Here is a 20,758-nt window from a genome sequence, read left to right as displayed (position 1 = left end):
TTGTGTGTTTTTATTTATCAGCAGAGGGGTAAAAAAACAGGCATCAATTATGTTAGGCTCTTTGCAATATCTGACTAAGTGTATCTGTTCCAACATGGTGAAAAAAAAGAATTTTACAGCTGCTCCAAGGGACGGGGGAAGGGGAGGTAGGAGGAAGTGCAGCTGCACTTGCCCCAGGGCTTTTAGCTTTTTCGCTTTATGTGAGTGGTGCAACTGGAATCTGCTGTGTTTCATCAAGCAAATGGCTCCCAGCAAGCAGTCAGTTTAACGTGATTAACCCAAGATGAATGTCACAAATCGCACAGATCACAGAGGATTAGAGCTGGGGAGATGAACAGTGGCAGCTCTGGCTTATTACGGACATCAGTGAAAGTCTGTGCATGTAGATCCTATCAGAGACCACTGTTTCTTGAATATTTTATTGTTTTCCTGTGAAGAACCATGTCCCATCCAGGTGTTTTGTTGTTTTTTCTTTTTCCTGATTTGTGAGGGAAGGCATTTGCCACAAGTGCTCTAATGATACCCTGACCAAATATGATATACAGCTGGAAAGGTTCATGGTGGCTTGTCTTTGGATAACTGATTTGACAGGTCTCCACCTAGTGACCAGTAAAAATCAATCTTGAACATAGCAGGTACAGGGCTAGGTTAAACAGTGAAAAATTGTAATGGGTAGGAGATGTTTTCATGTGAAAGAGATGGGAATATTTGAAATTGATACACTGCAACAGGGAAAGTGATACCTGATTCACTCTGTTAAGAGTTAAGACAGTTTCCCCTTAGCATGGACCACATCCCTTAAAGAAGAGCTGGATGTTGGCATGAGGAAAGTTAGAAGAATAAAGAAGGGGATTTTTGCAGCATGCAGAATAGTGTGGTACAGCAATCCCTGAGTTAGCTCCAGGACCAGAAACCTTATCACAGACTGGGAGAGAGGAGTGTAAAAGCTAAAATTCATCAGAGGTGGGAATGTGGAACAAAATAGCACAGAAACACTGAACTCAGGCGAGAGAGAATGTATATTCTTCATACCCTCCAGCTGTAGTAGAAGAATTCCAGTATTAAAAAGGAAACAAAATTATGTAAGAAAAGGCTAGCCTTCAATAACTCGGCAGCCTCTGGATTTCCAGCCATGAAAAAAACCTTACATAGATCTGCTGAATTCTTGCTTACAGCTCTGGAAGAACCTTTTCAAAAACTTTGCCTTTTTACCTTGAATGTGAAAGCTAGTTTTGCCAAACATATCACATTATTTCCACTGAACACTGCTGTGTGTCTGTGCATTTCCTGCTTTCAAATTTTATTAAATTGGAGTTGTGGAGCACTATCAAGCATCTCACAGATCCTTAAAATTACTTGGATGTTACATAAGATAATTCTAACCACTACTTTGGCAAGACAATTGACTACTATTTATGCAGTTACTACATGGTTCTCTCATACAAAGTGGAATTGTATGTAAATCCCAACTTGTTCAAGGGAGATGAGAGTTTAATTTTCTACAGAAGGTATTGTATACTGGGATGGCTTGTTTCATTTTGTGGTGAGGAGCTGTTTGGTCAGATTCAGTGCCTGAGAATCAACAAACAACTCAAGAGTGTGGGCAAGACAGTTCTGTGGACCTTTGCTGCACTAAATACACTCTTTCTATGTCGGTTGCATGACAGAGATGGAAAAACTAAATGCCAGAGAGTCCCTGACAGTAGAGACTCAAGAACAGTGTTCTGCACAGAAGCTCAGGCTGCCATGACCCACACAGTTCCTGTCTTGTAGGAAGACAAGTGGAGAACTCTGATTTTGGAGCTGTTGGGGGGTTGGGGTGAGAGCTTACTTATTTTTATTTTGAGTAAAAGATGGATAAAAAAATGTGAAAAAAGCAAGGTAAGTTTTTCTAAAAATTGGGATCCTATGTTACAACCAGCTAGTCAAGAACTATTGGCTTGTCACAACCTCTAACCTTTTTTGATTTTGTGACAATTTGTTTCTGCTTCCTGTATTAGTTAAAAATAACTATTTTCCCCTTAATACAGGTGACTCACTGGCACAGTCCGTACTTTTTTGCCTACTTCCCTGCAGCCTCTTCCTTCCCAGCTCTTCTTGCAGATATGTTGTGTGGTGGAATAGGATGTGTGGGCTTCTCTTGGGTGAGTTTACTCTGATGTGTTGTAATGGTACTTCACCTTGCCAAGATTTTAGGCATTTCAGTAATAACATTCTACAATGAAGTTATTGATTAATATCAGTGAAGTCACAGGAGTATTTTTGTAGGTAACTTTCCTTGTTTAATTAAGGGTTTTCACATAGACACCATGAATGATTCCGGGAATAAAAGGCTATTTCCTTGTACAAGTTTTGCTCTTGAAAAATCACCAACATTTAGAATTAGTGATAGCAATGCAAACATACTGGTAACCCAGTAATAAGTATGACTATAATTTAGCACCCATTGTTATTTCTCTTTTCATCTGGATTAATAGAAAAATGTCTTAAAACCCCCACATTCACATGAGGTATACTCTTCTCAAAAGAGGCTGGTATTTGATGTTGAAAAAAAATATACAAGGTGCAAATCCTAGCTTTGACATTTGGTAGTCATGGTTCTATGTAAGGCTTATTCTGAATTTTTTTTAGTAAGCATTGGAAACTAAATGTGCAAAATGGTCTTCAGATCTCTAACTTGGCTGGTGACATTAGACACCTAGTCTTTTCCTTTATAGCAAAAAAAAGAGAGAGAGAGAATTAAAGAAAGAGAGGGAGAGAGAATTATTCGTGCTCTGGTAGATCTGATTTCTCTTCATGGTCTAGTGAGATTATTCCCTCTGCTCTGTTTTTCACCACAGGCTGCAAGTCCAGCTTGCACAGAGCTGGAGACTGTCATGCTGGATTGGCTAGGGAAGATGGTTAATTTGCCTGAAGAGTTTTTAGCTGGGAAGGATGGCCAAGGTGGAGGAGTCATTCAGGTAAGAGGGGACATGAAAAAAAGAATATGGATTGATTTCATGAAATCATGATTTTGTAAAGTCTTTATAGTAGGACACTAACAAAGGAAATACATATTTTGCTGCCACATGAGTTTCTTTTGAACTTCCAGAAGGACTGACGGTCTGTGAGAATGTCTGTAGGATCATTCATGAAAGTAATGCTTTTGTTTTTAGAGCAGCTAATTTCTAAAACACTTCTCAGCGAAGAATTTTTAATAGTTCAGTTTAAAATTTAGGTTTAAAATTCAAATCAGAACTGTGTAGGATGGAGACACTAATTTGCTACTCAGTAAACTGAGCTCATAGTTATCAACAATATGCAGCATTGTTTCATAGCTGAGGTTAGAAGTCTACCTTTGATATGTGCAATTGTTTATTTCAGTCAGTTTCCACAGAACATTGGACATAAACTTTGATAAATAGAAATAGCAGAATGTAGTAGAAGGTGTATCAATTTTTGCCAAAAACGTTGAAACTACTTTAAGTTTTTCTTATATAACAAAAGGAAATACCAGAATATTATAATAAAATGAAGAGCTGCTTGAACCTAAGTAGTTCTATCAATAGATAATACAATTTTGAGACTACACTGCATATCCAAACTAGAAAAATGTCCCCAAACTTTGACATTGTCTGCCGAATGAAACTTAAAATGTCTGAACAAATAATCTGAACAATAATGAATAGATCATCAATAGGCAATCTTGCATGCATAATAGAGCTATATTGTTTGTCAGCCATGGCTCCACAAGCACATAGTCATTCTGCAAATGCAACAGCTATTAATCTATCTAAAATAGATTTCTTCTATGAACAAGACGGAAATTTAAATAATTGTTCTGTGCTTCTGTGATAATCTCTGGAGTCTGGTCATTTGATGGCAGGGCTCAATCCATTTTATCCTAAGACAGGCTTCTAATATACATCTGATTTAGATGCTAGAACTGGGGGCTTCTTTCTTTGATCTGAGCTGCAAATGCCTATAGTATATTCCAGTTCATTCTTCCCAACATCTTCCCAGGAAAGAATGAATTTAACCCAAATTCTGTCATTGTCCTAGACAAACCTATACCTACACCAGTGTATTTCCAGTATAGTTCTTTGCTTATTTGCTTGCTCTGTAAATATCTTTATCATTATGATAGCTACAGAGGGCTTTATGTTCAAGAAATCAAGCTTTCCTCATGCACTGTAGCAGCATCTATTTTGTACCAGTTAAAGCAAGCAGTTATGCCTGATTGTTATCGGCAGGAAATATTGTCCCTCCAGGCTGACAGTGCTGGATTGCCCATAATTTTCATCAGAAACTGGTCATTTTCAGAATCGAAGGTGAGCTCTGTGTTCCAGCTTATGATGCAGTCATTTGGGCTGCAGATCTTCTTGTCTTGCTCTTGAAACAATAATGATCCAAGCGAGAGAGCGTGAGGTAAAGACAGCAGGAGTGTATGAAAGTGCCAGTCATTCTATTCCTAAATGCCAAGTAATTATTCTGCTATTGGGTAAAACTGAGCCTGTGAAAATTGCCTCTTAATTACATTTGAAAGTCTATGTCAATATGAAGCAGTTTGTTGTTGTGTGCATGATGACACTTCAAAATGGCAAAAGATGAAAGAAAATTTCAGTTCAGAGCTCTGGTGGACATGAACATCAGCTCTTGCTGATATTTCCTCCGCCTCTTGAGCCTGCTTGCCATGGCAACCTTTGTGTGCCTGTGGTAAAAGCAAAGGTATCATCATCCTTCACTTAATGCAGAATACAGCATTCAAGAGGAGAAAAAACAGCTTTCAAAAATAAGCAAGAAAGCAACTTTCTTCCTGAAGTTTGTATCTTGCTGTTCATTCTAGATAAATTGCTGGGAAGTGTACCTGCTTTGAATTTTAAAGAGTTTTCTTGCTCTGCAAAGAAAAAGTATTTTAGGGGTGAGACAGAAATATCTTTGGCCTGGCAAAGAACACTGCTGATTATCTTACTTGTCAGTTAGCCAAGTAGTTCAAGAACCAAGGCAGTTTTTTTCCTCAAAAATATTTAGCAAAAGACTTTGGTGCCAAGTGTATAGAAGAGCATTGCAAACTGTGCTCTGCAAACTGTGTAAAAAGCTTCAGTGTAAAAAAGGTGACTCAGTATAAAATAGGTGATTTATGGAAACTGAGGCAAGGGGAAAAAGCCTGTGTCTATCATGAGATATCCAAAAGCATTTCCAGGTTGCTGGATTCAGGTATCTTTAGGCTTTGTCCCAGCTGTGTATCAGGAGGCAAAATTCAGCTGGGCAACAAGCCCTTTTCATCCTTGTTTCTGTGAAAGGAAATTCCTACGAGACCTGTTGTTTACATTGACTACGCACCAGCATAGCTGAGAGCCAGGATATCTTGGTGTACACCTTAGAAAGCTGTGACTATTCTTCAGCTTAAGTAATTTGCCCACCCAGCCAGGTGATCACCAGAATAGTGGGGGCCTAAATTTCCAGATTTCAGATTAATGCCTTAACATTTGTAATTTTTTACAGCCATTTTCTTTTCTATATTAATGGCCATTTTTGTAATATGTGTTTTCCATACATGTCCGGGGAATACACTAACAGTGTAAATGGTTATTTATTTTTTTTTTCAAAGTAGGATGATTTCTCCATGTTCTGATATTGTGATGAGAGCTCTGTCCAGCTACAGACCATATACAGAACAACATTAAATGAGGATATTTCCAAATTATGTTTTCTGTAATTAATAGACCAAATTTCCTTCACCCCTTGCCTCCACATGGAAGTTCTACCTTGCTTGACCAAAAGGAGTAATTGTATCCTAATTCCAAACTGTATCTGTAATAATTCCCTCCGTTGCCATAATAGTGTATGCAGCAGCAACTATAAAAAAATGCACAAAAAATGCAAAAAACTGCACAATATTGTCTCCAGCTTGTGTTTATGCCCTGGGGTCTACATTCCTCAAATCTCACACTACCAGAAAAGCAGATAAAATATATTCATCACTGGCAATACATTCAGTGAATGTTCCAGGACTGTCCTTTTCCCTGATTACTCTGTTGATGAGGCTGTTGAATTTCAGCTGGATTGCATTCATTCACTGTTGAGATATTGACATGTATAGAAGAAAGCTTGGTCTCATATGAATAGCTCAGCTAACTTCAGTATAGGAGAAAGTCTGAACTCACTGAGATCATTCTCACATATGAAATCTGTCAGATGAGGCTCACCTTCAATTTTGGTACAGGACAAGAAATAGCACTCCAGAATTATTTTGTTGACACGGGATATTTCTGAGGCATAGATATTAAAATAAGTTACACTATTCAGATCACTGCTATGATTCACATCATGTTTGATCAACTTTGAAGGTACCTAAAAACTTCATCTTGCATAGAGATTGAAATCTATGAGCATGTATTTACAAACTGCTACTTAAAAGAGTAGTTTAGGGCATGTTTCAGGTGCATGTTCTAGATAGAAATCATATAAAGAATTTTTGGGAAGTTGTATTCTGTGAAATTCACTGATAAATTGATACAAAATGTTTCCATTTTGATATCACAGAGTATACAACCCATATTTTAAACTGATGTTCTGTGAGTCAAAGTGCAGTTTAGAAATAAAGTGTCACTGTTCCTTTAATCTTTCTTGGTGCTGAAGAAAACATACATAACTAATACTTTGAAATGCAATTAGCTGTATCGAATCATAGCAGTTTTGGTTTTTCAGTGATTTTTTCTTTTTCAGTCACAATAATTTACTTGCCTAAGGTAATTCTAATATGAAAGAAGGCGTGTAATCAGGCATGTTGCTTGATAGGAGAGTTGCCATTCCGGTTGTGATGGAACTTAAATGTGCAGAAATCTAGAGTAACGGAAATCAACAGTTATTCTGACATTGTTATGAGGTAAGAGCAGATCCATGCCTGGTTTAAGAGGCTTTTCGCATATATTTGAGTCTGTGAGTCCAGCTTTCTAGCGCTTGGTTGCAAGGCTGTTGCCTAAACTGAACAAGCATATAGATTTCAGAGAACAGGCAGAGCCATCAGGAAGGAGGAGACCAAGATCAAACAGAGATTCCTCCCTTGCTGTGAGACATATTTTTAAAAAAACACGAGATTGCGGAGTTTCTCATCTTCATTTTCTGTTAACTACTTCACAGTTTCATGCAGAATGTTGCTTTTCTTCTTCTGCAATGTTTTCATTTTGAGTCTTCCCTCAATTTATCCCACAGGGAAGTGCAAGCGAGGCCACCCTGATTGCACTGCTTGCTGCAAGGACAAAGACTATCAGACAGGTGCAGTCAGAGAAGCCTGAGCTAACAGAAGCAGAGATCATGGGCAGGCTTGTGGCTTATGCTTCTGATCAGGTGAGTACCTCTCATTAACATGGAAAAAACAGTGTCTATACTTAATAATTTCAGCCATCTGAATAGACAGGTGAATATGGTGTAAACTCTTTGGATTGGTGATTATTTGGTTTTGGTTGTTTAAATCTTGCTGTACATGATAAGTGTGCTTCACAGAAATATGTTCTGGGATCAGTGTTGTTTAACATCTTCATTAATGACATAGACAAAGGGATTGAGTGCACCCTCAGCAGATTTGGAGATGACACCAAGCTGAGTGGTGCAGTTGACACACCTGAGGATGGGATGCCATCCAGAGGGACTTGGACAAACTTGAAAATTGCTTTGTGGGAATCTCATGAGGTCTAATAAGACCAAGTTCAAGGTGCTGTACCTGGATCTGAGCAATCCCCAGTACCAACACAGGTTGGGGGATGAGCAGATCAGAGCAGCCCAGAAGGACTTGGGAAGTGCTGGGACATGAGAGGCTGGACATGAGCTGACAAAGTGTGTTTGCAGTCGAGAGCTAAACGTGTCCTTGGCTGCATCCAAAGCAGCCTGGCCAGCAGGGCAAGGAAGGGGATTCTGCCCCTCTGCTCTGCTCTGCTCTGCTCTGCTCTGCTCTGCTCTGCTCTGCTCTGCTCTGGTGAGACCTCACCTGCAGTGCTGCATCCAGCTCTGGGGTCCCAGCACAGGGAGGATATGGACCTGTTGGTGTGAGTACAAAGGATGGACATCAAGATGATCAGAGGAATGAAGCACCTCTTCTAAGAGAAAAGGCTGAGAGAATTAGGATTGTTCAGCCTGGAGAATAGAAGGCTTTGGGTGACGTAGTTATGACTAAAAGCAGCCTATAAGAAAGATGGTGGGGGACTTTTTGCAAGAGCATGTGGTGGCAGGACAAGGGGGAATGATTTTAAAACTGTGAGTAGCATGATTATATGAAAGAAATTCATTATTGTGGGGGTGATGAGGCACTGGAACAGGTTGTCCATAGGAGCTGTGGATGTCCCACTTGTGGGATGTTCAAGGCCACAACCTGGTCTAGTGGAAGATGTCCCTGCCCATGACAGTGGGATTTGCACTAGTTGATCTGTAAGGTTCCTTCTCTCTGGTAAGTACAGTGGACTGTCATGTGTGCTATCATAATATAAAGGATAAATATCCAGATGTCAGTGTTAAATATCTTTATAAAGAGCTTGTTTGAAGTGAATAAAGTTAATTAAATAAGATATTCATTTCAGTTATGTTTAGTAAGGTTTAAGTAAGTCTAGGGTACCTTTTGTTGCATCCAGTCTTCTTTGTCCATCTTTGCACACAGTATTTTCCTCCTACAAGCACATGTGCAAGGAAACACACATACATCCTCCCCCTATATGCATGCATGGGTACAGATGCATGTACACAGAAAAACCTACTGCATGAATATAAAGCAAATTGGTCACAGTACTTGAAGAAGCCAAAACATTTTTTCTTTTTTAAAAGAAAACCTTTAAGGTATCCATCTGCCAATCCAACTAAAGAAATCTTATAAGGAAACAGAAAATGTAATCCTTGATTTCTGACTGTGAGTGGTATTTAGCAAACTGAGTTACACTAAATTCTCAGCAGGCCATGACTATGAAAGGCTTTTAATGTTAATGAAAACAAATTCCGCTCATATGAGTTGTGCTGCTGCTACGTTTCTGACACAGTAATCCTACTGAAGAGCCATGCAATGTTGTTTCTCTTAATATGTGTGACATTTTCTTATCTACATGTCAATGAGACAGAAAAAAACCCCTTTCTTACTTTGTGTTTATTTTAAGGTAATATCTGATGTACAGAGTAAAATGGCCAGGTTTCAGCCTTACTTTGATTTACTGCTAAATGTACGTTAGAAAGCGCTGTAGAAGTTAACGCTATGCTTGCTCTTAGCTGGTGGGAAGACAGCTTACACACTTGCATGGTGAGAAGATTCAGGAAAAGAAAATATGAGAAAAGATAACTGCTTTCAAGAGGCACAAAGGATATTTATACTTTTTTTTTTTCGGGACCCTAAGGTCAGTATTGTGCAGACCACCAGTCCCAGAGCTCTGACCGACCTGGTGATGCACAAAACCTTTTACTTGTTTTGACTTTTTTGTCCCATATAAGAGGCAGACCTGAAATGAGGACTGACAGGCCTTCCTGCCTACTGAAGGTCAGAGGATCTTATGTTTACAGAAGGATTTGCCTTAAGATACTGGTGACCTTTCGAGCAGCTTGCTGCCGAGCTCACTGTTCCTTCTGCATTAAGAACACACCTGTGTGACTCACAGGCAATAATCCACGAAAGAAAGTTCAATGTAAGCTGTTCTGTGGAAGGAAAAACCATTCACTGATAGAGTCCAGCAATGCCAGGATGCATTTGGAAAATGCAGTTTAGGGGTTTTGACTGGCTAACAACCTCAGTGTATTATTGTAGTTTGCTTATTTGCAATTCTAGTATAAATAAGTTCTAAAATAAATTTTTCCATTGTACCTTGGATGAAGTGTGGTATTGCTATACCACACCCCTTGTTTTCCACTTTAAAAAGTTATATTTCAAGTCTAGGTTTTCAAATTTTCTCAAATTGGTGCCAAATTAGTTATCAAAGCACATTAACGAGGCACTACTGAGATACAAATTAATGGTACATCTGTCTTTAAAACATGTCTTTCCAGGAATATTTTAACCTGAAAGGCAAAAACTTCATCTAGTCTCATTGAACGAAATTCTGGATTGTTATTTTTGAGATTACATGCTAAATTAAAATAGAATTAATAAGCAGTCTTGTAGGCACTGGCAAGAATCAACAAGGAGATTGTGAATGAGAATAGTCATGATATAAAGAGGTGAGGGATTTTCCTCTTTCAGATTAACAATGATTAATGAAACTATAGAAGGTGAAATAGCTTTTCTATTTGTTTATTTTAATCATACTTTAAAGGAGATTATTTTGTGGCTAATGTACCTTTCATTGTCAGTGGAGTTTTTATTCCTATTATTATTCTATTGTACTTCACAAATTTATAAGACTTTCTTAGTGATATCTTTGGTTTTATTTACAGAGATGTGATTTATTTTTTTAAATAATATTATTTCAGGGGAATTCAAAGGAAGTGAGTTATAAATAAAATAACATATTGGGAATGATCCTTACTTGCTTAAAAAAGTGAATGAATGACTGAACCACAATTTAGTCAGTATGTAATCAGGAAAAAAATGGTTATGTAAGAAAATACCTTTCTGCACCATACTGTGACAGGTATAATTTCAGAGTGCAGAAAAGCATCATAAAAATATGCTAGCAAGTACCTGACTCATAATCAGACAAGATGATTGTCTGCACGTCTTTTGATTGATCTAGAGCCAAATCCTGAAGCTTTACATCAATCCTACCATGTAAATTAAAGCTCTCACTAAGGTAAATGGAACTCTTGTCTAATATGATTATGGCAATAGTCTCAAGGATATGTCAGGGTTGCTATCAGTTTATTGTGTGTGTGTATTTATGTATATGTGTGTACATATATATATATATATATATATATATATATATATATAAAATGTGTGTGTGTGCCCATCTACCTATAAGAAAGGTGGAGAAGTATGTATCTATTACATACCATTAACAATCCCAGGATCTCAAGTATGCCTTTACTTGAAAGGACTTACTTTTTTAGTTTGTAAATTCAAATGTACTTCATATATTCCAGTAAAAGATCTTGATGTTGAAACTTGCCCATTCCCTTGCAGGCTCATTCATCTGTGGAAAGGGCTGCACTAATTGGTGCTGTGAAGATTAAAAGTGTTCCTTCAGATGAAACATTTAGTGTTTGTGGTTCAGCCCTGAAGAAAGTTCTGGATGAAGACAAAGCTGCTGGTCTTATACCTTTCTTTGTGAGTACTGGGTTTTATCATACCAGTGGATTTAATGTTTCTGATAAGATGTTCTTGACATGAAAAGATTATTTCATCCTTAGCAGAGGCACTGATAGGCAGCTGAGCTAGAATACTAGGAGAGATTCCATGAGTGTTCTTCACATGCCTTTTTGTGCAGGAGGAGAAAATAATTGGAGCAGCTGGTTGCACCTCAGCAAAATGATCTTTGGGATCAATTTTGTAGTTGCATGTTGTCCTGTAGTGTTACAGTCTCCTGATTCCTGAATTCTGAACTGTTTACCTTTATTTTTCAGGTTCCACTTTACAAATAAAACAAGTTTAAAGGCAATAAATTAAATGATGCTATCTCAAGCTCAAGTGTCTTCAAGAAACAATAGTTTTCCCTTGATTGTACTTTACCAAAGAAATGAACCTCCATAATATACCTGAAATACCATTGAAATCAGACACTGTCAGTCAGGTACTTGTGAGTATGCCACGAATCTCTAACAAGTGAGCTATAGGGAATGCAGCTGTGAAAACTTTAGATGTCACCATTTCTTCTTATCTGTCCACTTTTTTTCCCCTGAGGTTCCTGCTTCCACAGCAGTACAGCAAAAACAAATATATCTCAGTAGCTTAAGCTCATAACCTCCCCAAGTTTTGACATAGAGCATGTTTAGATTAGATAAAATTCTGAAGTTTGGTTCATTATAAGTCCCTGATTAAAAAAAAAAAGCTTATTCATCAGATCTGCTCCTCCTGCCAATTCAGAATACCATGTTATTACTTCAAGTTAAAACAAGATTTTGCTACTTTTTTTTTTTCTCATGAAGTAAGTAACTTCTGTTGTGGTTTTGTACATCACCAACAAAATTCTTTGCTTATTTCCAAGCATTGTGCTCTACTAAACTTGATACAGACCACAGGCTGTATAGATCTATTAAAGGGTATAACATGCTACAGAGAATATGTTTTTACTGGCCTCCACTGCAGAAAAAATCCTCACACAACTAATTTAGAAACTGAGAACTTCAGAAATGGGATTTTTTTAGCGATTCAAAAATAAGTCACCTTTTCACAGAACAGTCATGTCTGACAAGGGTTGTTTCTTTTCTTTTGTGTTGTAGCATTTTGAAAATGGATAATGTGACTTAAATTTCTATGAACTGTTTTCAGAAGAATTAGAAGATTAGGCTTGCTTATAGTCATGGATTAGTGCCGAATGGACAAAGAAGATTAAATCTCATCAAGATTTTGAAAATATAATCTTTTTACTCTTCTTGTTACTAACCTTTAGAGAATGTTTTTATGTAATATGGGGATGACTGGAATCAGAAGTGGTTTTCATATGTACAGAACACTGCTAATTTCTAGGGTGCCTAGAACTAATGAGTCCTTAGGATGACCAAGGACATCCTGTCAATTGCTTTACAATATAACAAGATTTTGAGAAAAAAGCATCTCTAGGGATTCCAAAAAGAACTTTTTTTTTCCTGTGGAGCACACCTATTGAGGTAAAGAACATGCCACAAGACATGTTTTATTTCTCTGTATTATGATCCCAGCTCATAATACCTTACACAGGATCCTGTTTCTGTATCTCACTGGTAATCTTAAATAATTATAAGTACAGCAGGATATCACATCTTCATGCAGTAACTATAAAATTAATATATTTTTTCCTCAGCTTTTGTCCATTAGCAAAAAAATCACAACTTGCCCCACATAAATATTCATGCCTTATTAATTTTTCTATGCACAGCAAGAGAAAAAAAAATTCTAACTTATGTATTCAGTGGTGCCTTTACAAAGAGTGATTTCACTGCTGTTTTTTCTTCCTCTGTTTGTTTAGCTGTGCAGAACAGGCTTTCAAAGACAGCAGAGGCTCTGCCTGAGTTAATACAGCCTGTATCGAGTCTTCCATTTATTTGTATACATAAAATATGTCAGCTTAGGTTAAACTAGATCTCATTATTGGTATGGTTGGCCTCTTAACTCAGAAGGTGTGTTAATTCTCTGTCATGCTGAGCAGCAGTCCATGCACTGTATTAGTGCTCCCTTTTCTGGCTTGCACATTTCAAAAGCCTTTCCATTTCTTTTGTTCTTGAGTAATTTGGTGGTGGTGTATTTTGTTCTGGCGACAAAGATATGCACATTGCCAAGGAAACACCTTACGCCACTTGATTCCTTGTTTCCCTGTATTCACTGATCCTTCACTAAGGGGAGTGAGTCAACATCAAAGCAACAAGTTTGATGGAAGAAATTCTGCCTGAAGAGACTTGTGACAGCAGACACATAATTCCTAATGAAGATGTCTTGCTTGCATCCAAGCTGCTACAGTCTCCCTTGGAAGCAAGAAAAGGTTTTGTAAGGGATTAAACAGAAAATACAAGTAAATTGTAAATTGCAATGCCTTGTAGGCATGTTTCTCCTCTTATGCTTAATGAATAAATGAAGAATCATTGTACTGAACTTGATAGCAGTGCTTTCCCTGTAGAGGTGAGTGGAGAGTCAGGGTCAGGTTTGCTTGATGTGAAACAGATTCTGTCATTACATCAATCTGTTAATTAAAGGTTTGCTTTTCTCGTACATAGGATTTGGCAGTCAGCCTTTTTTGGGTAGAGGCGTTGTCTTTACAAGGAATCTTTGCATTCCTACCCACCTTCAATGTCTTGTGGCACTAATAATGTGTATATAATTTTGTTCAGTAAAAGATGTTGCTACTAGGGAACCCAGATCTCTACTTTCGTTTTCTTTCTTTTATTTCTGAGTTCAGGCTTGTGTTAATTTGTCTCTTTCAAAATACTTCTGTAGAAACTGAAACAGAGATATTTTCATATGGTAAAGCAAGCAGACTGTGCAAACAAAGCACCATGTCAGGTGTTGATGCACTGAAGTAGCCACAATTTACTGAGGAGCCATTTCCCAGACTGGATGATGTGCAGTCCTTCTTCTGGCCTCGAGTTCAGGGGGAGCTTTAAACCATTTCATTAACTGTAAACACACACTGGTGGTTAAGCCTGTGTGTAAATGCCTCTCTCAGCTGGGTACGCTCCCAGTTTAGACAGGCTTCTGTGTTTGACAGAATGTTGGCTAGGATGCTCACAAGTGAAGACCCCTAAGTTAAGCATTTCTAAATTCAGATAGAGTGCCCACTGCATTCAAGCCTAGCTCACCTGAATGTGTGTAGGTGGCCTGTGAGCTTTGTGCTGTCTTTCATAAGTCAGCACTGACAGATTGCAGCTGGCATATACAAGGTACAATATACTTCAACAACCTCAACCAGTATAAAACTGCTATAACACAATTGCCTGCTGCCCAGCATGAAATCTCTGATTCTAGATGAAATGACTTCTGAATGTGATCCACAGGATATTAAGAAGCAGGCTTTCTGTATCTGGACTCACTCGGGAAACAATAAATCAGAATCAGACTGACAGAGGAGCCATCCTTTCAGTAGAACACTAAGATCCTGACCACAGATTTCCATTAGGAAGAAATATTCTTGGGACATGTACAGATGTCTAGGGTGATGTTTCTTAACCCACAGTTTATGAATGATTGCTGTTCTGTAAAATACTGAATGGTGGTTTAGAGAACTGTTGCAGTTTTCTTCAGGCCACAGGAATTCTCATGAGTGCAAGCTGGCAAGAACTGAATAGGAGAAAATAAAAACAATATGGGAACGTTGAAAGTTCTGCCTCATTTTAGTTATCTACAAATGAAAAGCTTTGTGGTGGAACTACGAAAAATGTGTCCACATCTTTTTCAAAAGTTGTAGGAGTTCTTCCAGTTGAAAAGATTGAGAGTAATTGCTCTCAGGAATCATAAAGATTCATGTATGTTTCCTGACTTAGCTCTCCATTTCAGGAAAGTAATACATGAGATGACTGAGTTAAGCATATTAGCTGCTTTGTATTCACAACCAGGGGCTGAGTCAAATTTCAAGTGCACAACCTGAAAAGGAAAAGGCCTGCAGGCTATACTGAGCCATCAGTCCCATTTCTGTGATGCAGTCTGTCCCCTGCCCTTCGCAGAAATGTGATTTTTCTGGTGTTACACAAGCTACAAATTGAGTTAGATTCATTCTGTAGTACTGAGGCATTGTAATGAGAGTCCCGACAAGAGCAGATGCTGTCACTCTAAGTGGTTTCTGAGAATTAAAGCAAGTAGCTTTGAGGCTTAGACACCTGCAGAGAGGAAAACAAAATTATTTTAGAAATTGAGGTATACTTTACAGAATAAGCCATTATTTAAACAACTAAGCATATGTTTGAATTAATATAATCTCTCACTGAAAAAGCATCCTCCTTATCCCGATTAGGAGAATATCTTAACTGCAGTACAAAACTAATAACAATAATGTGTAACTTTCTGTTGTGAAATTTCAATCATTCTTTTAATTGCTGGACTAACCAAAGCTACTTTACTCTAATCTTGTCAGAAAATTCATACCATATTACCATAAAATATATGTGTAGAAGCAGAGTTAAGTCTATAGTGCACTCTTTTTATTTATTTCCCAATCCAATGGGCTAACCCCTATTCTTTATGCATATAGAAAAACTGGCATTTTCATCGTGGTACCCTCCATTGTGATAAATATATTTTCACTCCATACACAGATGCCTTCTTAGGAAAAATAGAGACCATATTTTTCCTGCTATTTTCAAAATACCCTGCGATATTTTCTCTCTCTCAGAGTATGATTAGTCTCCCAGAGAGCTCTTAAACGTACCTCAAGGCACTTCTGTTTTCTGCACTTCTCCTGTGTTTCAGGAATATAGGAGGGCCCAGTATAGGTAAAGATTAGATTATCTTGAAGGAAAAAGATGTTAGCTCACGATTTTAGTAACTGTGTACGTAGAATATGCTTCTCGTTCTCAGAATTGTATTTGTTTCAAACTCCAGTTCTTAGTAGCTTAATATAGAAAAAAGTACTGAATTGTCCCTTTTCTATTTTAATAATGACATTTTTTCAAGTCTTGCTGTGACAGAATGTTTGTTTCTTGAAAAGTCTAGTGGATGGACAAATATAATTTAGGTTTTCCTTTCTCTTATTGGTTTCATCACAAATTTGCTAAGGGACATGGGCACATATACGAACAGAGAAATGTGACTACTTCCAGATATATAGGGAAAAACTGTAGGAAAAAAATATGTTGCATTGACAGTGTACTTGGCAGAAAAGGTAACCAGAAATACTAAAATAAAAGAAGCAAGATTCTGGGTTTCACATTTTTATAACCATCTCCTAGCTGTACTGTAGTTTATGTATGACCTTGGATAAATTATCTAATTCCTTTGTACTTCTGACTAGAACACAGCATACTTCTTTTGTCTATTTAAACTGTAAAGTATCTTTTATTATGTAAAAATCTAGTAAAAGACAAAAACAGTACTCAGCCTTTTTTAGTGCTTTCAGACATAAGACAGGGTGTTTAAAACATAAGTGTAGTGATGGAAAAAAAAAATCAATTTACATGCCCTTGGTAGTTGGGGGTTTTTGATTAAAATTCTACCTGCATATTCCTAATAAATTACAATAGCTCATTTTCGCCTAGTTATGTTCTCTTTCTACTGTGAAACCTCAACATTTATGTTGCCTCTGCTTTTGGCCCACTTGTCACACAGAAGGATACGTTAAATAAGCCATTAACAGAACAAAGGAAGAACTGTTCCAGTGTTTTGGGATAAATGTGGGAGAAATTGTTTCTCTGTGAAAAAGTCTTGCAATCCAAATAGTGAATATATGCTACTAGTGAACAAGTTCCAGGTTTTAGATCTCTTGAGCACAAACTGGTTACAAATCTCTGTTGCAGAGCTGTGGCTCTGATCAACACAGCAACATTTGTCAATGTATTCTGTCAACAATAATTCCAGCACCTTTGAGTTGCTCAAGTTCAGAACTTGCTTATGTACCATGAAGTGAAAATCATTTTGATTGGATTTGCATATGTTAGGGTAGTATTGAGCCACATGATAACCATTTGGAAGATATAGAAAATATATAAAATATAGCACAAACACTGTGCCTATATTATAGTAATTATCACTCAGTTTTATATAAAAAAATATTTTATGCATCTATTTCAATGGACTGTTATGGGAACTTTGAAAAAAACTCACCCACGGTTTTAAAAGTTCTACTAACAGTAGGTAATGACTAATTTTTGTTGTTGTTGTTGTTCTATAATGTCTATTCTTTTTGTTTACTGCTGCCTTTGCAGACCATTTTTCTCATTTGGTAATTTTCTATGCTCTAACACTTTTTTTTATTTTTTGACTCTGCAGTTCTGTGCAACACTTGGAACCACCTCTTGCTGCTCCTTTGACAAACTGTTAGAACTGGGTCCTGTTTGTAAGTCTTTGCTGCTTCTTTCTAAAATTGCAGATACCAGTTTAAGCCATGCTGAGTCATTTCCAGGACATTATGCAGTGTCACTATACAAATACAATAAAGCTATTTATAGACGAGACCTTCAGTTACATTTTTCTTTCTAATATTAAGTCAAGCAGCGAATATGCATTCTCAAGCTGATAAAAGAGTTAGAGAACATTGCCTTAAGGGTTTCTTCTCTGGGGGAGGCATATTTTGGAATACTGTCAGTTAAGAATTACTGTAAGTGCCTCAGTTTGTAACACACTTCTTCAAGCCCTTCTACCTGCAAGGGCATCTATAGCAATGCTCAATATCAGGGAAAAGTCGAACTCTTAATTCTGCTCTGCACCAAGTGTTTTGTTTCTACCTAGTTCTAACAACTATAAAAGATTGGGAAATATGCACGAAAAATCCCCATCTATTCTTAATCCTTACTCTCCCCTTCCCAATTTCCTTCCTCTTTCGAGAAAATAGGCCAAATGTCAGTGTGTTTAATACAGTGATCAAGTCATGGACTCTTCATGAGTATTTCTTTCAGTGTTATGGTTTGTTGTGTCAAGCTTTGATCTGCAGCAGGGCTTGGTCAAGTCGCATATTTGCTGGCTGATGAAAATGTTACCAAAGCACACTGTATCTCTTCAAGTGTACATTTGGAACAGGAAATCCATAGCTGTAAGCAACTGGAAGCAGCTGCATAGAAACACGGCTTGATTTGATGTCCTGTTAGTGTTCAGATAGGGTTGTAAACTTTGGGGCTCGTGTGGTGGTCATTTGCTCTGTGAGGTTTCATGCCTTTCAGCACAAGCCCCAGAGACTCAGTTTCTCCCAACCCTTCTTTTTAAACATGTTCCTAGTAGTCTGCTTAGCAGCTACAGATTACTTTGCTGTTTGTGTTATTCCTATAGACTTATTAAAATAGTGACACCAATACATTTAGGCGTAGTAAGTAATCATGTGGTCACTTCAATGATTCCCTGCTTGTGCAGCAGAGCCAAGCAGAAGGATGGCATCTCAGTGAAGTCACAAGTCTCATGTTAGCTTTTCTGCTTAATTTTCTCCTTAGCATACATGAGCAGCAGTCCTATGATATAGTGTCTAAACCCAAGTATATTTAAAAATAGATAATCAGTTAAACTTTCAATATACGTTCAAATAAACCTAAGCTGTGGATGATGTGAATAGTATTTTATTAGCTTTCCCAGAGATTCATGCAAAAACAAAATTTAGTTCACAAGAACACAAATTTCAGCATGAACTTGGTGCCCAACTGCAGATCTCAGTAGATATACCTCGGTATGTGGAAATAACCATCAGAATTATTTGGTGGCCAAAGATGTAATGTGGGCTTCAGCTATCAACTGATAGACCATAATTGTTACGGAGTGCATTAAAACAGTGTTCTCTAGTAGAGTGTGAATACTTTATCACAGAGTATACGTGAGCTGCTTATATGCTCAAAATATTTCTGCAGAAACCATTCAGTGACTAATCAAAAGTAGCACTTTATTAGCATTTCAGTGCTTGCTTTTGCAAAAGTGTCTCCGTCCTTGAAATAAATAGTTTGCTGCACATAGTTCAAAAGCATGTGCAGGCACATTTATCAATATGTAAAAAATACTGTTTAGAAATGTGTTTATGATTCATGAGTTAAAAGTGGGGAGCACAGCTAATATTCTATCTCCTCCTGCTAAAGTACTTTTATTACCATAGAAATGATAACTAAATCTCTAGATATATTTTTTTAAAGTGTGTTTTATAATGGTTCTTAAATCAAAACCACAAAATAATTTATGTTGCCTAGTTTTAGTAAGATAAACCTAGAGATAATGATCCTTATGGATCCTTTCCAATTCAGGATATTCTATGATTCTATGGTTCTATAATTTTTTCCAATAGAAGTGGGAAGGAAAAACGAATACGTTATATATCCATTTTTATATATTAATGAAAACCCAGATGGTGGACACATTTAATCTCTTGATTTAATTTTGAATTGGGAAAATAATAACATCAAAGAGAAATCTCTCAGGCACTTGGTTTCATGCAAAATAATTGGGCTTTTAAATTTGCTGTTTAATTTATTTCCTTCAATTATTTTTTTAGGTAATAAAGAAAATATCTGGATGCATATTGATGCAGCCTATGCAGGAAGTGCTTTCATCTGCCCTGAATTCAGGCATCTTTTAAATGGAGTGGAGGTGAATGAGTGTTTTTTCTCTACCAGCCTGCTAAAACGTTGCTCTTTCATAGGATTTGTGTGTTTTTTACACACCCAAGATTAATGGCTCTTCCAGAATCTCTGAGCAAGCTGCACCTCAGTTTGCACTACAAATCCCTGAACATTCTATTACATTACTTAAATTTTTAATGGTTTATGCTGGGAGTATGCGAGTATCCCTCTATAAGAAGTTTTTCATTCAGAATAACAAGTAGTATTGAATCAGCAAATAGAAAATAGGAACTTTCAACCAAATATCACTAAAGACATATTTGTAACATCCTAATTCGACATTACACACAAAAAAAGGAAACAGAATAATTTCGACAAATTAATAAGCTCATTATGTCTGGTTTTCTTCTTACATTTTGAAAGTCATATAGTATAGAACCAGTAGCTGTATCTCAAACAGACAGGGTTTAATAACCAAGAGACCTAAATGAAATATTCCCCCAACAGCACTGCTGTTCCTTTTCCTTTGCCTTGCTGAGCTACTTGGCATTCAGTTGCTTAGATAAGAATACTTCAATTTCCTGCAGCTCCCCTCACTCAGATAAGTCCTTGTCTTCCACATCAGTGGAGAAAATATTACTGTTTGGTAAAGCTAGAAGTTTAAACACAGCCCTGATAGGCAGTGACTAATGAAGAAGAGGAGGGAAAACCCCCTCACAAATAAAGCATTTCTTTCTGTCTCATTTTTATCAGCAAATGAAACTTGTTGTAATTTCCTGTGGGGGAATATGTTTTAAATTATTGTTATTGGTTCCTGAAGGAAATGAAGAGCATCCCTTGTCTGGGCCAGCATTTGTCATAAGAGTAAATATTTAACAACCATGAATAGGTTTCCTACCTTACATAGTACAGGGTGATAGCTAGATAGATGTATAGATAGATATATAGAGAGACAGATCACCGTCTCTTACTAGAGCAGTTGTTAATTGTTTACAGGTGACACGGAAGG

At 37.3% G+C, this 20,758-nt stretch overlaps 1 protein-coding gene across 4 annotated transcripts in view; it reads left to right on the top strand.

Annotated features, from left to right (window-relative positions):
* DDC (dopa decarboxylase) overlaps positions 1–20,758 on the top strand; it is a 62,760-nt gene that overhangs the window by 17,809 nt on the left and 24,193 nt on the right. For all 4 annotated transcript variants that reach the window (XM_088171373.1, XM_088171362.1, XM_014872286.2 and 1 more), the window contains exons 3-8: positions 2,031–2,144; positions 2,841–2,960; positions 7,195–7,329; positions 11,069–11,212; positions 17,492–17,558; positions 19,683–19,777. In XM_088171373.1, the coding sequence (XP_088027499.1) occupies positions 2,031–2,144; positions 2,841–2,960; positions 7,195–7,329; positions 11,069–11,212; positions 17,492–17,558; positions 19,683–19,777 (675 nt within the window). The remainder of the gene's footprint in view (positions 1–2,030; positions 2,145–2,840; positions 2,961–7,194; positions 7,330–11,068; positions 11,213–17,491; positions 17,559–19,682; positions 19,778–20,758) is intronic.

Source organism: Sturnus vulgaris, chromosome 1 (assembly GCF_052056855.1).
Source record: "Sturnus vulgaris isolate bStuVul1 chromosome 1, bStuVul1.hap1, whole genome shotgun sequence".
NCBI lineage: Eukaryota > Metazoa > Chordata > Aves > Passeriformes > Sturnidae > Sturnus > Sturnus vulgaris.
This window is presented reverse-complemented; position numbering and strand designations above follow the sequence as displayed.